This window comes from Anthonomus grandis, chromosome 11 (genome assembly GCF_022605725.1).
Source record: "Anthonomus grandis grandis chromosome 11, icAntGran1.3, whole genome shotgun sequence".
NCBI classification, from domain to species: Eukaryota; Metazoa; Arthropoda; class Insecta; order Coleoptera; family Curculionidae; genus Anthonomus; species Anthonomus grandis.
This window is the reverse complement of record NC_065556.1, coordinates 16721222-16737473: the sequence shown is the minus strand read 5'-3', so window position 1 is coordinate 16737473 and position 16252 is coordinate 16721222. Positions and strand designations below refer to the sequence as shown.

The 16252-nt window shown below is 31.6% G+C and overlaps 1 protein-coding gene across 2 annotated transcripts in view; it reads left to right on the top strand.

The window, feature by feature from the left end:
• The first annotated feature begins 1403 nt into the window (after positions 1 to 1403).
• The window catches only part of LOC126741968 (dedicator of cytokinesis protein 1), an 82905-nt gene continuing 68056 nt past the window's right edge, over positions 1404 to 16252 (top strand). For both annotated transcript variants that reach the window (XM_050448456.1, XM_050448455.1), the window contains exons 1-7: positions 1404 to 1576; positions 13628 to 13899; positions 13957 to 14229; positions 14287 to 14517; positions 14575 to 14816; positions 14874 to 14991; positions 15054 to 15260. In XM_050448456.1, coding sequence (XP_050304413.1) covers positions 1531 to 1576; positions 13628 to 13899; positions 13957 to 14229; positions 14287 to 14517; positions 14575 to 14816; positions 14874 to 14991; positions 15054 to 15260 — 1389 coding nt within the window. In that variant the 5' untranslated portion in view covers positions 1404 to 1530. The remainder of the gene's footprint in view (positions 1577 to 13627; positions 13900 to 13956; positions 14230 to 14286; positions 14518 to 14574; positions 14817 to 14873; positions 14992 to 15053; positions 15261 to 16252) is intronic.

Here is a 16252-nt window from a genome sequence, read left to right as displayed (position 1 = left end):
GGACAGGTACAGTAGATCTTACAATATGGTATCTGTTTCTGTGGATCAGCAAGAGGAGCTCTAGATATATTTAGAATGCAAAAGCATATCATTCGTTATTTATTGGCCCTGACCTACAGAACTTCCTGTAGACCTTACTCCTGCATATTAAAAATACTCACTCTTCCCTCCTTATACTTTTCTTCCTTGGTGTTATTAGAAGCATTGAATCTACAGTCCGATTTAAAAAAGCTGTTTACCACTGGTTGCAGATTAAATGTTTTTATAACTTTACTTTTAGATAATAATTGTAACTTATGTTAGATATTTAGAATATTTATTTTAAATTTTGTTATTTTGTTTATATAAGGCTATTGCCTCTATGAATTGTAGATAAGAAAAATTAATGGATCCTATAGGAGCTAGATCCTCCTCTGTATGACGTTGCTTTGTCGTCCTGTATTATTATTATTATTATTATTATTATTATTATTATTATTATTATTATTATGTGGGATAGGGTTAGGAAATGGTGGGATTCTAATCTTCTGTCTCTAAACATGCATAAAACCAAATTAAGTTTGCACTGATCAGATAAATATATAGTATAAAGAATTGGAAATAAATAACTGTAATAAATTTATTGGAATTTTCATCGATGATAGTCTGAAATGTCATGACCGCATTTTAGACTTGAGAGAGAAACTGGGCAGTAGGTGGTATGTTAGGATTGTTGCAGATGAATTAAATTAGTGTAACATTCTCTTATTAAAAGCCACTTGTATGCTATGAAATTGCTTTTTGGGGTTGCTGCAGCCAATATCTTTTGAATTCTGTTTTTGTTGTATAGAAAAGAGCATGTTTGTTACGTATGTTTGTCGCAAATCACCTAGAGAGACCTGTAGGTCTTGATTTAGGGATTTAAAAATTGCATCTTCCCAGAGCTAATTACAAAAGGGAATTGGACTAACACAATCAAACGCTTTAGGTAAGTCACAAGAAGCTGCCGAAGGCACTCACTGTCTCACTTTCAAGAATCTGGGGAACTCAAAACAATATTAATATTGAGAAAATGCATCAATTTACATTTAAACTAGACTCTCTGCAATTTTGGATAGATGACAAAGAAGAGACCGTCTAAATTTGGATGGAGGATGTTAATTAACTTTGCTTTAGGCGTGTATGTTAATTTTCTTGGCATAAATACTGTGGCAGCATTCTCTTAATAGTCAATAAAATAATGTTCTTCTTTCATTAAAACTATATTAAAGTGGCTTAAAGCGATTTAATAATTTGAACATGACCGCCTGACATTTTTTTATATATCGAACTGAGAATACGTCGATCCTTCTGTATATCCCTACGTTAGTTTATTTGCATTGACACCTATGACAGTGACGTTTGACATTCCCGACCCAAAACAACATGGCGTCATTTGTGGTGCGTCGACCGTGAAGGTTGTGTTGTGTTTTGATTTTTACGAAAACATTGAATGAATTAATAATGGGAATAATATCATTTTATGGCTGTTTCTAAAGAACATCCAACAAGATGACCGGCTGGACCCCAGTGGAAGAATGCAACAGTTACGGCATAGGTAAGTACCGATTTTCGTACACTAGTCATCCAAAACAAACAAAACGACAATAATAATTATCCCTCCTGGACAGATGAAGCTAAATTATTTTTAATTGTGGATTTAATTAGGCAAAACGGCATACGCCCAATATGGCTTTATTATTTACGGGCCCGTCTGGGCATTCAGGCTCCCTTATTTTCCTTTGAAAGCTTGAAGAATCAATATGTTGAATCATACCTTTAAATGTCCTAGAATACCTTCTTACATTCTGTACGTGAGCTTTTTTTTAATTGGATTCATACGCGATGAGGTCACAATCTTTTAACATCTAAGCAATTAGTTGATTGGTCTCATCCTACTGTTCTTGTTAAATAAAATCTAAATAATTGACCCCTTTAATATGAAGGGCTCTATGATCGAGTCAGATAAATATTATTTTGTAGCTAACAAAACAGAATTGCTTAGAGGTTTTTATATATATATTAGTATATTTTTATTCATAAATTGTGATTTCTTTAGTTCTTTCTATGTTCCAGATAAATTAGTAAATGTTTTCTCCTTAAAGTTCAGTCATAGTTAAATATCTTGTTATCTAAATTACCTACATTGCTAACTAAAAAATACTTCAAATCAAATCTATAGAATAAATCTAAAAGCATATCTATAGAATTTTTACTTTATTTAACATTGTCTAACCAGAAATTACCAATAATAAGACAGGACATACTTTAGATAGTTTAAGTTAACAATATATCAAAAATTAACAGTCTATAAAAACTGAAATGATTCAATAACGACTTATATAAGCTCAACACTCCAGAATATACTACAGATATAAGAAAATTAAAATGAAGAGTTTATAGAGAAAGAGGTAATTTGATGGCTATAGGGTCATAATCATTGAGGTCATTTTGTTTTTAAATGTAGCTATAATGCCACTAAATAGGTTGATAGTGTTATTGCTGTGTAAAATATTAAACCAAGAGCTTGATGTAAAGGTGCATTTCTTGCTAAGTTAGTAGGTCTATTTTCTAAAGCAAAGGTGTATTCTAGAGTGGATAGGTGGTCTTTTAAAAGATGAGGTGCATCAATTTTATAGTTTAAACAAAAAAAGCGGACTTCTTAGAATAGCGCAATGGCTTAGTCATATCACCTCAGAGGGTATATTTCATCAATTTTGAAGTATAAATATTTCAAAAACATGGGCCGCACATATTCAAGTCTGTCTATATGGATAATATAGTTGAGAAACCAAACCATTGCTGCATAAAGTAATTTAGACTCAATTAAGGTATTATGTAAGGTAATAAGACTCCAACCTTTTAAATTCTTTGGTTGACCTGATTATGAAATCAAGAGTTTTCAAGGAACAACTTCATCAATATATATGTTAAATATGAGTTTGTGGTCAATTGGGACCCCTAGATCCCTCCGAGTTGACATGTTTTAGGGAAGTCTTACCTACCTTTAATTGTACTTTATTTCATTGAAAATACTTGATATTGACATACACTTGAGCTTTCTAATATTCAAAGGTAATTTATTTATTGTATGCCAAAGCATTGATGTCTCTTTAGAGAAGAACATAATCCTTATTAGTTTCTATGATGCAAAATATTTTTAAGTTATTGGCAAATAAAAGAGACTCAGACATAACACTTCTAGTCATTGGCAAATATAGAAAAGATCAATGGGGCAAGATTGCTTCCATGAGGAGTTTCCACTAAATTACATCTCTTGCACAAAGATGAAGATAATAAATTAAAGGAAAATACTGTCAACCCTCAGTTTGAAATAAAAAGGATCTTCTGATCTGCCCTTACATAGGGATTAAAAATGTCCACTATTTTACTATTACCACTGTCAGCATAATTTGATTTATACCAGTTCTTTGACAGTTTTTATATTTCTCTGTTCCATTGTAGAAAGTCTCTCAGAAATCTAGTAGGAAATATATCATATGCCAGGAATTTTATGAGTTGAAAAAATTCCAGGCATAAGATATTTGCCAGAATAATTTTTACTGGAAAGATCTTGTTAAATAATGCTCACGTATCTTGTAGAATCCACATATTTTAAAGTGTGTAGTGAAAGCTAATGTTTTGTATATTATTCAGCCTAAAGACAACATAACAAAAATACTTTATTTAAACCATCTCTATCATACTTGTGTGTTTTTTTGGCTAATTTTGTGTACTTCTTACTATAAGATCAGAAAATTGTACATTTTTAGCATTTTTTACTCTACTAATTCCTCTTTCAACAGGGCAACTCAAATTTACTAATTGAGTTTATTTTTCCTATGAGTAGTTTTACTTGAATAAAGCAAGATTGGTTACAGAAAACTGTTTTTCTAAATGTATCTCAGTGCGAGCAGGTTCTGATTTCTCTGGTATATGACACTTTATCATTAATTCCCCAAATTGCCCTACTAATTTTAAAAATATATTATATTCACTATTTATTTCGTAAGCAAAATTCTCCGTATTAAGAGACCTTTATGAAACACTAGGAAAATATAAAGTAGAAGTCCATTCTTGAAGTGCTTCTTTGAGTGGCTATATAATATAGCGGGTAGTGTAAACATCACAGCTCTGTAGTGTTAGAGTCTGATGATGATGAGTGAACTCATAGAAATGAATAACAAAAGATTGTCATTTTCATTTGTGGAGAAAAGTTTTCCTGCCCTTCCCAACTAGAAAATAGTTAACAACTATATATGGTTCTAAAAAAATCTTTAATTTTAACAACCTTCACAGAAACAAGGACTGGGAGAATTTTTTTTCAAATCTTAGATATACACAAATTACCAAATATAATGTGTGTATATTTTTACTAAAGAATTTACTATTATCCCCTTAACCCTTGATTATGTCCATAAGCCACCAATTAACCCAGTTTCTACAAATTCCCAACTAATTTGTCCAATTTGCACCTATTAATTATTTATATTGCTGACTAATTCTTAAGGACTCAGAAAACTGGAAACATTTTAAATACTCCTATCTCTTCATAGTCTTCACCTTTATTTTGTAAGTTGCCTGTCACTTGTTTTCAGTTTTACTCAGGGTTTTACTACTATGCCCTTGATCCTTGATTATACCTAGTCTAAAGTCACCTATAGTATATTGGTTGGGACAGGCTGCGTAAGTAAATAAGATCAATATGGAATCATATTCCATATGAATCATATTGTAAATTTTAATCCTAGTAGTATAAAAATGAGTAAAAAGAAACATTTATATGCCAAGGCAGGAAGATGCCATATGATTACATTGCATGCCATATTATTTACCTATCAAATAAAACTTGGGATTCCCATCTTGCCCAATACAGATTACACACTCAGTTGCTGTTGACATGCTTCTACCTGACTGATTTTTCATATTTGTACTAGTTAATGATAAAAATTTGAATCATTGATGTTTCTTTTATGAAATGGGAAATTTAAAGGTTTTAATGTAATCTGTTCCCTGGTAACTTTATAAGGTATATAGATATATATATATATTTGTACTAGAAATGCATGTGGATTGTTTTACTATAGAATAACAAAGAGTTCTTCAACCATATTATATTATGTTTGCCAAATATAGTTAAACTGCATTTAAATTTAAATTTATTTCAAATATTAAGTAACAGAAAACTATTTCTGCATAGGAATGTATACAAACATACCATAAAAAAACAGCTAATTTCTAACAATTCCCAGTAAAAAAAATAGAGAAGAGGAGTCAAACTAAGCTAAAATAGCTTGTGTGCAAACTACCTTCTCCAATAGATGGCACATACATATTATTTTTTATTATAATTATTATAAAGGTGAAGATGAGGCAGACGGCAAACTGGCAGAAACTTTCACAAGATTTCAGATATTTACTTAGTATACTTGTAGTTTTAAAATAATGCTACACAATGTCTGATTTTCTAATAAAAACCTGTTTCGTTTTAGTCCTAAAGGTTTATGGATTAGTATTTAACATATTCCTTTAAGTAGGCAGGCAGTGTTTTAAATAGAACTGGACCATAGTAGGTTATAAATCTTTGAGTAACGTTTGTGGGTTTAAATGGAATATTCATATTTTTTTTTTATTTTGTTGACCTAGTACTATATACACAAGAGTTTTTATCCATTGGACACATAATTTTGACATAATTAAGTGCTGAGTGAATATAAAGGTTTCTATCATTCAATATATTGAGACTAGTATATAAATTGTATGTTGAGAATTTGTATGGTTTTTTAAATATAGTTTTTAGAACAGTGTTGTGAGTAAATAATATTTTTTTAATAGTTGTATTATAAGCACATCCCCATATGATAATCAGTATCTCAAATTAGGTTCCAGAACTTGTAACGTTTTTACATAGTTGATAGAATTTGTAAAATATATTCCAAATTTTTTTATTCAAAAAAAGCAATATGTTCTTTTCACTTTTTAAATATTGATGCAACATAACCCCTAGATATTTTATTTGTTCAGCCTTCTTTATCTTTATGCAATTACAAGTAACTTTATTTAAGCAGTTGTTGTTATGAATATTGATTTTCCATTCTCCATATTCCATCAAATTCAGAGGTGAGTTTGTATGAAGGGCACGGCCACTCAGTTGACATTCTTAGGCAGGAGTAGTCAGGTACTGATTTTTATATTTTTGGCGATTTTAATAAACCTGAAGCCTGCTGGAGGTTTCTTGCCCTTTGAATTCACATGGGTTAATATTAGGTCAATTTTACACATACTTATAGGCTATAGCACTCTTTGTGCCATTAAAAAGGCATAAAAACTATTTTACATGATTGTTTTGTACATCCCACCATCTATCACATCTGTAATTTTCGAGCAATTTCTGGATCAGTTTACACTTTTAATATCAAAGCTAAACCATAATGTAATAATAGTGGGCGATTTTAACGTGTCTGATTTCTCTATTAACTCACCTACAGGTAATCATGTTAGTCAGAAGTCTATTGCTGTGAATAATTTTGCTAACACTTTTAATCTTGTTCAATGTAATCACATCCTAAACTATAATAACAGACTATTGGATCTTGTTTTATCTAACTTCACCTGTACTGTTTCGCGTAGTGACGTGCCTTTTGTCTTGGAGGATTTGCATCACCCTGCACTGGAAATTGATTTTACCGTCTCAGGTCAACGTGTCCATAATTTTCAGCTTAATAAAAACTTATCTCATTCTTTTAATTTTAGAAAGGCCAACTTCCATCTCCTTTATGACTCGATCCTTGAAGCTGACTGGTCTACTGTGTATTTATCCTCTAACGTTAATGATGCATGTGGAGCCTTATATGATATATTGAATGGCATATTTGCCGCACACATTCCTCTTAAGCAGCAACGTAAAAGAAGATTTCCAAATTATTATTCTCGAGAATTGATTAGGAACATTTATAGGAAAGAAAAGGCTTTCAAGGACTTTAAAATGTACAATTCTCCATTCTTTCAAAATAAATTCCATTCTCTCAGACGCCTTATCAAACTACAAATACGCAATGAATATAAGTTGTATATATCAAACACCGAAAGGAATATTTCTTTGGACCCATCTAGCTTTTGGAATTTTATTGGTTCTAAGAAGGCTGGCACCAGGATTCCTGGTATGATCAGGCTACCCGATGACGTGGTAATTAAAGACCCACAAGACATAGTTGATGCTTTTGCACTGTTCTTTGGTGAGGCATTTATACAATCAAATTTCATTAACCATTCGTCGACGTCTGATAATGTGCCCCACTTTGACATTGCCAACGTTGATGCTTCCCAGATTATTTTGGCCAGTAAAAAACTCAAAAATAAGTTAACATCTGGTGTAGACGGTGTGCCTAGCTTCTTGGTTAAAGATTGCATTGGTGTCCTGGCAGATCCGCTGACCTACATTTTCAACTTAATACTGTCAACAGAACAAATCCCTGAAATTTGGAAAACTGCCAAAATAATACCTATTTTAAAAGCTGGGGACTCTGATTTAATCGTGAACTACAGGCCAATCTCATTACTCTGTAACTTCTCAAAACTTTTCGAAATTATCCTGAATCGGTCGCTATTTAGTCACGCAAAAGAACTCATCTCTGTAGACCAGCATGGATTTTTTAGCGGGCGATCTTGTGTTACTAACTTATCCTGTCTGTCTAGTCACATCTGTGAATCACTTGATGTTAATACTCAAGTCGATGTTATTTATACCGACTTCCAAAAAGCCTTTGATCGGATAGATCACTATATTTTGCTGCATAAATTAACTCAGTATGGTTTTTCAGGGAGATTATTTAATTTATTTCATTCCTACTTGATTGGTAGATCTCAATATGTCGAATATGAGGGCTTTAAATCGAAACTTTTTAACGTAACGTCGGGTGTGCCACAGGGCTCGAACCTGGGTCCGCTCCTGTTTAGTTTTTTTATAAATGACTCAATCAAGTCACTCACTTGTCATAGGCTGGCTTTTGCCGATGATTTGAAGCTATATTTAAATGTATATGGCTTGGAGGATTGTGTTTTTCTTCAGAACTGTCTAAATACATTGGAGGTATGGTGCGCTGTTAACAGGTTAGGCTTGAATGCGGCTAAGTGTAGTATGGTCAGTTACTCTAGATCAAAAACACCCTTAAATTTTAATTACTTTATTAATGATACTATTTTGAGTAGATTAGAGCAAATTACTGATCTTGGTATAACCTTTGACTCTGAATTTACATTCGTTCCACACTTCAATACCATAGTCAAGTCAGCCCTGAGAAGGCTTGGGTTCATAATTAGAAGTTCTCAGAGTTTTACTTTGGAGTCTACATTAAAACTGCTTTTCTGTTGCTTTGTGAGATCAAAACTGGAGTTTGGCTGCGTTATATGGAACCCGCTCTATCAGAATCATGTTGGTCTCCTTGAATCTGTTCAGCGTAGATTTGCTAAGTTTTTGGCCTTCAGGCAGGATGGCATATATCCGGTAAGAGGGTTTGATCATCGGCAACTATTGGAACGCTTCAATCTACATCCATTACAACTCAGAAGAATGATCTTCTCTGTAAAATTCCTGCATGGGTTACTGAATGGATTCATTGATAGTCCTGTACTTCTTTCCGGTGTACGTTTCATGGTGCCTAGGCTTAATGCTAGACATCCCCTAACATTCTTTCTGCCAAGGCCTCATACTAACATCCTGTTGAAATCGCCACTATATACAATATGCGCTATATTTAATCGGATCTGTCACATGTGCGATATAAATTTCTCTCCGGTTCATGTGATTGTCGATATCTTGGTGGATCATTACTCTTGGGATTAAGACCCATGTGTTTAAGTTATAGTTAGTAGGTATATTGCAGTTAATTTAATTTAATTGAATTTTGTTGAATATGTGATTATCTTGTTAAACTTTTATAATTGGGTTTTTATATCATATTAATAGTTATTTGTTCTAATTCTTTGGATAACTTTTGAGAATGTGACTTTACTTTACTCTTTTTCTTTTCTTTTCATTCTTTTAGGTTTGTTTGTGTGTGTTTTTTTTTTTTTAACTATATTTTTCATTGTTTTGCAACTGTTTCCTGTTATTGGGCAAGTTGCCTGTTGGAAATAAAGGCTTATTATTATTATTATTATTATAAAACATCTCAGTTTCCTTCTTGGTTTTCGGCTGAATTGAGATCATTGGCTATGTTAAAGAAAGAGGCTCATAACTGTTACAGGACCAGTAATCGAGCAGCTATTTAAAATTTTCTAATCTCAGAGCAAGATGTAAAACTTTGAGTGATATTTGCTATCAAAATCATCTTTTGAAGTTAGGTCAGCAGCTTTATACTGGCCCTAAGGGTTTTTGGTTTAATTTAAATAAGGATAGGGAGGGAAATGGAATACCTAATTTGATGAATTACAGGGATAATGAATTCTTGGGATTTGAGGAAATTGCAGATGGTTTTGCTCAATTTTTTTCTACTGTATATGAACAGAATAGCCCAAATAATCTTAGTGCTTGCGATCAGACTAGAGTAAATACTAAAGTCATTCCCAATGAAAATTTGTCACTTGAACTGGCATTTGATAAAATTGTCAGTTCAGGTCCGGATAGATCAGATCTACACTGACTTCTCCAAGGCTTTTGATAGAGTCAATCATGGCATATTACTAAGGAAGTTGGAACTGTTTGGCTTTCCTGGGAGATTAGTAGCTTGATTTTCTGATTTCTTGTCGGGAAGGACCTAGCAAGTTTACATTGGTAATGCTAGGTCAGACAACATTGTTGTCTACTCTGGGGTTCCGCAGAGTGGTCATTGCTGTTTGATATATTTATCAATGATATTGCCTCCTGTTTTGAAAATAGTAACTTCTTGATATTTGCAGATGATGTTAAATTTTATAGACAAATATCATCTTCCCTTGACCAAGTTAGGTTGCAGCAGGATTTAAACAAATTGTATGAATGGTGTATTAATAATAATTTATTTTTAAACATTAGCAAGTAAAATATTATAAGTTTTTACAAAGGAAATAAGAGGAATGATTCATCTTATAGTGTTGCTGACCATAATATTCAGCACTGCAGCACAATAAAAGACCTTGGGATATGGTTTGATGAACAACTAACCTTTAATACACACATTAATAATATAATCTTAAAGTCGTCCAGGGTTCTTGGCTTTGTGGTTCGCAAGTGTAGGGATTCTCACTGGAGACCTGCAAGAGAGTCTATATCTTACTTGTAGTTTCTCTGCTTGATTATTGTTCAATGTTTTGGTCACCATTTTACATGAACAGCTAGCTGCTTAGCCTTGGAATGGGTTCAAAACAAGTTTGTTAGATTTTGTCTGTTTAAGCTAAATATTAGAATTCCTGATAATCTTATATATGACTATGCATTGGAGATGCTAAATCTAAAAACTTTAAAACAAAGACATTTACATTCAGATCTCATTTTTATATTCAAGTTGTTAAATGGTCATATAAATTGCCCTGAACTTATGAGGATGATTTTCTTTAATGTACCAACTAGAAACCTAAGACATAATCGTTTGTTTTCCCTGCCTTTTGTGGGACTAATTATGCATCTCACTCTCCAATTGAGAGAACTTTAAGATTGTTAAACTCAGGGGAAGTGAATATTTTGAGCATTACCTGTCTCGGTTTAGGCATCAAATTAGGGCAATTATTTGAATCTTTTTGTTAATTTTTATTCATTTTTTTTATTTTGGATTATGGCAGGTATTTAAATTTTTAATATTTGTGATATTCACTTTTAGTCATTGTTCTTTTTTATATTCAATATATTAGATTAAATGATTTATTATGTTGTATTATTCTTTTTTGTAATGGGGTGGATCCCATATAATAATAATAATAAATAAATAATATTAATATCGGGTTGATCTGTCAGGTTTGTAGTAAAAGTCATAAAATAGATTTTTTTATATTTTGTCTTAAAAGTCTATTGTTAAGCCAATCATAGATCTTGATGAGACCCACCTCAACTTGATTATAAACTTCAGCCCAGGAATCAGCTGAAAATATTAATGCAGTATTATCTGCATAGGATATATGTCATGCCATTAATATATATGAGAAAGGGGATTGGACCCAATACAGTACCTTGTGGGACTCTGGCATTAATGTATTTAAATTTACTTATTGGGTTATCTATTTTCACAAATTGTTTTTTACTGGACAAGTAATTTCTCAACAAACTCAATGGTCCATTTTGAAAACCTATTTTTTCTAACGGTTACACAAAATGTCATGTTGGAGAGTGTCAAAGATCCATAAAAACTGCCAATTTTTTGTTCTTATTTTGTTAATTAATATTAATGCTATCAACTAAATCACATCAGTACATTGTCAGTACTTTTTTTTATCTCAAAATCAGTAGGTATTGCTTATCATGCAAAATTTAATTTTTGTTCAAAAAGTTCATTATTCTAGAATATAGGCACTTTTTAAATATCCTTTCAAAATTATTTATAACAGAAATTGGTCTATAATTAGTAGTTTCATAGCGGTTATCTGATTCGAATACAGGGGTCACAATTGAGATTTTCCAGTCCAAAGGTAAATTGGATGACTTAAAGGATACATTTATTCAATGACATTGTGGTTTTAAAATATGAATTTACATTTTTTTTATTAAATTTGTTGATATTTTATCATTATATCTTTTATTTTATTGTCAGTGCTATAATTTTTATTTAAAGAATTTTTCAAATTATATCTTTCTATAATAGAATTAATGATTCCTTGTGTTAGACATGGCTTGCGTTTTCTTTTTTTGCTGTTTAGTAATGTTATTTTTGTATGTTTTCTTAATAAGAATAAAATCTTATCTTTAAAACATCTGTAAGATTCTGTAATTTAATTTTTTGTTAGTACTTTCTCCCATAGTCAATTTATCAAATGTGTATAATTTATGTATATTTTTTAGATTTGGAAATTTGTTTTGTTAGATTTTAATAGTTAAACCTACTGAAAAATTATCAAATTGAAATAAAAAACGATGGTATTTCCATTAAAATATTTCAAAATCTCTCTATTTCAGCATTATCATCACTAGCAAACTGAATAACGAGTCGATTTTAACAGGCAACTATCTGGAATTTATAAAGAAGGCCATTGTAATTCCTATTTTCAAGCAAGGCGAGGATGTTGCATATAATTATAGACCTATTTCATTGTTGTCATTATAGTGAAATTGCTTAGAATTTGCTTAACACTAAGATTTCTGGAATCCAAGAAGGTCCTGAATGATTCACTCCTGTTTTTATTAGCTCTATCTGAAACTCAATGATAGAGAGGTTGCAGCGATTATATTTTGTGACCTGGCAAAAGCTTTAATTGCTTACCACATGATATACTGGTGCAAAAACTTGAAATCTATGAATTTAAGGGATGTATTTTGCAGTGGTTTAGATCTTATCTAGCAAACATACCCCAGATCATAATATTTGGAGGTGAAGATTCCATTCAACCTATAGTGTCGCAGCAGGAGTACCACAAACGTCAGTTCTGGGGCCTCTTCTTTTTCTAATTTATGTTAATGATTTGCAGTCAATGGGTAACTTAAAGTGTTTCGGTCATCCTCCACTAAATTTATACTCATAAAACTATCATACTCTAAAATATACTATAATTTATACTAAAAAAAAAAAGTTTAGTGGAGGATGACCGAAACACTTTTAGTTACCCATTGATCTATTAACTCCACTGCAAGTATGGACTACTTCTTCAACTTTAATGATTTGCCAATAATAATGAAGAATGGCCAATGCACATCCCTTGCTAATGATAATAACTTGCTGGTACGAATGCAAACACTTTTCATTCAAAGTTAATCGAAGACATGGCAAACATAAAAAGGTGGTGTGATTCGAATTTTTGGTTTTTAATGCATCAGAAACAAATATTTTATACTTTTAAATGTTTGATTGATAATGTACTGTTGAACACAGAGCTTGTTTTGCCGGAAAATTTGAATACACTTTTAGGTCTAATAATAGATAATAAGACGAAATTTGATTACCATGTCGGGAGTCAACTTAACAAAAAGATAGCAAAAAGTACCTATTTTGCATTGACTCCCATTTGCGTTATCAGCTTTTGGGAAAATTGCTCTAGAGGACTTACATATTTATGTAATATTGAGAGAAGAGAATCCAGTACATTTTTTGTTTCTCAAAAAATATTAATAAAATAATCCTTAGTTATCAATTCAACCAAACTCGTTCCTCTTTTAAAATTGATGTACCATCATCGGCCTTGACATACAATTTAATTTTTTATGTCACTAAGAAATTATTTAACCACCTTCCTGTTGCAGTAAGATTGCTATCAAATTAAAAAAGATCAAGGAGCATGAAAACAAGACATTAATTGAAAGAGCTTATTATTATGTATTTATTGGATATTATGTAGTTGCTTTGTGTTTGTGTTTTGTTTTTGATGCAATGCACTTTTATATATGTATAAACTGATATTTTATATTCTTAAACCCTGACATATTATTATTAGTAATAATTACCTATTAAAGTACAAAAAGGTTTTTTACTTCAATAAAACTTATCAATTTCAGTTATATACAATTACAATGCACCAGAACCATTCAAACTCAATATTACAGTTGGAGACTCGGTCTATATCCAACAAGAAGAACAAGATTGGTTTTATGGTTCGCTCCTCAATAATCGGCACGTTTATGGCATATTTCCGAAAAATTATGTCCATAGAAAACCTTGTGTCAAATTTGAATCTGGAGGCATACCAGTGTTTAAAGATCCTCCCATATGTCAGGAAATCACTTCGGTTTTGAGGGAATGGGGAAGTCATTGGAAGGAATTTTATGTGGTAAGTTTTCAAGTCTCTTAAATGTAAGTTTTTAGTTTACAAAATTTTAATTTTCAGAATCAGAACGTAAATTTTGAAATAATGAAGAACAAAATGTATGATCTGATTTCTCTAAGGAGTCAACTTATTAGTGGTGCACTTCCACTCGATGAAATAAAAAGAGTGACAAGACAGGCTACTCAAGAAATCGACATAGGTAACAAAATTTTAGGTTTGGACATGGTGGTTCGAGATAAGGATGGAAATTTAATCAATCCGCATGATACAAGCACCATTCAGCTTTTTAATTATCATAAAATTGCTACTGAAAGGATGAATAATAAGGCAAAGGTCAATGCAACCAATTTCTTTTTAAGGCACTAGTATTAACTCAAGTTCCATATCTAGGTGGATGAAAAAGAATACCAACCAAAATCTGCTATACAACAATACTCAAACATATTTCTTGTGGCTGTAAAAAATTTTATTTGTAAAGTCGCTGAAGACTTAGAATTACTCTTGTGTCTTTATGATGCTAAAGAAATGAAACCAATAACGGAAAGTTATGTAGTCAAGTGGTCCAAAGAGGGACTCATGAGTGATGTGGACCAGATATACAGTCTTAGGGTCATGTTTACTGTATGTCTTATCATGCCTTTACTTTTTAATAAAATTTCTTACTTAAACTTTTTGTAGGATTTAGGTAAAAAGGATCTTGAAAGAGAGAAAATATATTTGGTGTGCTATGTAATAAGGGTAGGCCTGATAGACATTAAGGAAGTTGACCATAGGCGGAGTTCTTTAAACATATTAAACAAGAAAAGTGCCTATGAGAATATGCGAAGGCCTTGTGGAGTTGCTGCAATGGATGTTACTAGTTGTATTAATTGTAAGTTTGAGACTGATATGGAAAAAGAGTTTGCAATACCTTTTGTAAGGTGAGGTAATAATTTATTATGTTTATTAAGATTTAAAAAGTATTTTGTAACATTTAGTTGCGAAAAGGACAATTTAGATCAGACTCTTAGAAGAATTATTACAAGGGAGAAGATTGAGAACAAAGACCAATCTTTATTTGTTAGCATGAAACTACTGCGAGGGGATCTAAAACAGGTAAATCAATAATAGCACATAAAAGCTGCTAAAAATTTTATATATATTCTTTTAAATTTTAGGTCCGAGAAGAAAACCCACATTTGGTTTTAGGCAATGTATCCCGAGCAAGAAAAATGGGGTTCCCTGAAGTTATTTTACCAGGAGATGTCCGAAATGATCTTTACTTAACCCTAGTAAATGGGGAGTTTACTAAGGGAAGCAAAACTACCGAAAAAAATGTTGAAGTGGTCGTTAAAGTGTGTGACGAAAAAGGCCAGTTAATTCCCGTGAGTGTAATTATATGCATTTATATTTGTCTTAAGTCTTTTTTTCTCAAAGAAATGAAAATGCACGTAGTTCATTTGTAAAAATTTATTAAACATTTAGGCTGTATAAAGAGCTATCTTCTGATACTAAAACTGTTAATTGCAAAAAATTGAAGAAGCTGTTATGAGTTTTAAACTTATCATAACCTCACAAATGCAACATTAAAAATTAAGATGAATTTTCTAATATTTCAATAAATATTTATATAATTATTAGAAAATGCATATACAGGGTGTTACAAAATTTGGTACAAATATTTTAACAGCATATTATTGGAGTCAAAATAAGACTTTTTTGCTATAAACATGTGTCCTAAAATGAACTTCCTCAGAGTTACAGCCTGCGCAAATTCCTTGAAGAAAGTCGATAATTTGAAACACTAACAAGAAAATTGGTGTTTTTCTCGGTGCTCTTGATATTTTCCGTCCCGAAAATTAAGCTTACGCCATTGTTTGAGAAGGATTCAGGGAGGCTTACGATGTCCCATATCTTATGTTTCCGATAAGAAATTTGAAAATCTAGAACACCATCTAGTTAGCCTTGAAAAAATCTAAAATTATAGTTACTTGTAATTTTTTGTTACAGTTGATTTAATTTTACAAAAATTAAAGCAGTCACGGCCCACTTTGTTTTTCTCACTTGATATTTATTTAAGTTTAATAACGCTTTCGCTTATCAACGATTTTCTCGAAAGCGGTTAATTGTATCAAAAAAATACAAAAGAAAAAATAAACTAGATGGTGTTAGACTTTTAAATTTCTTATTGAAAATATAACATAGGAGAAATCAGAAGATTAAGGTCTTCTAAATCCTCACCTAAAATTGGATTTACACCATTTTTGGGACGGAAAATGAAAGTAGCGGCCAAAAAACGAGAATTTTTCGCAAATTTGACGAATAACTGTAGACATGATTCTAAATAATCGATTTTTTTAAGCAATTTAAGTTTTAG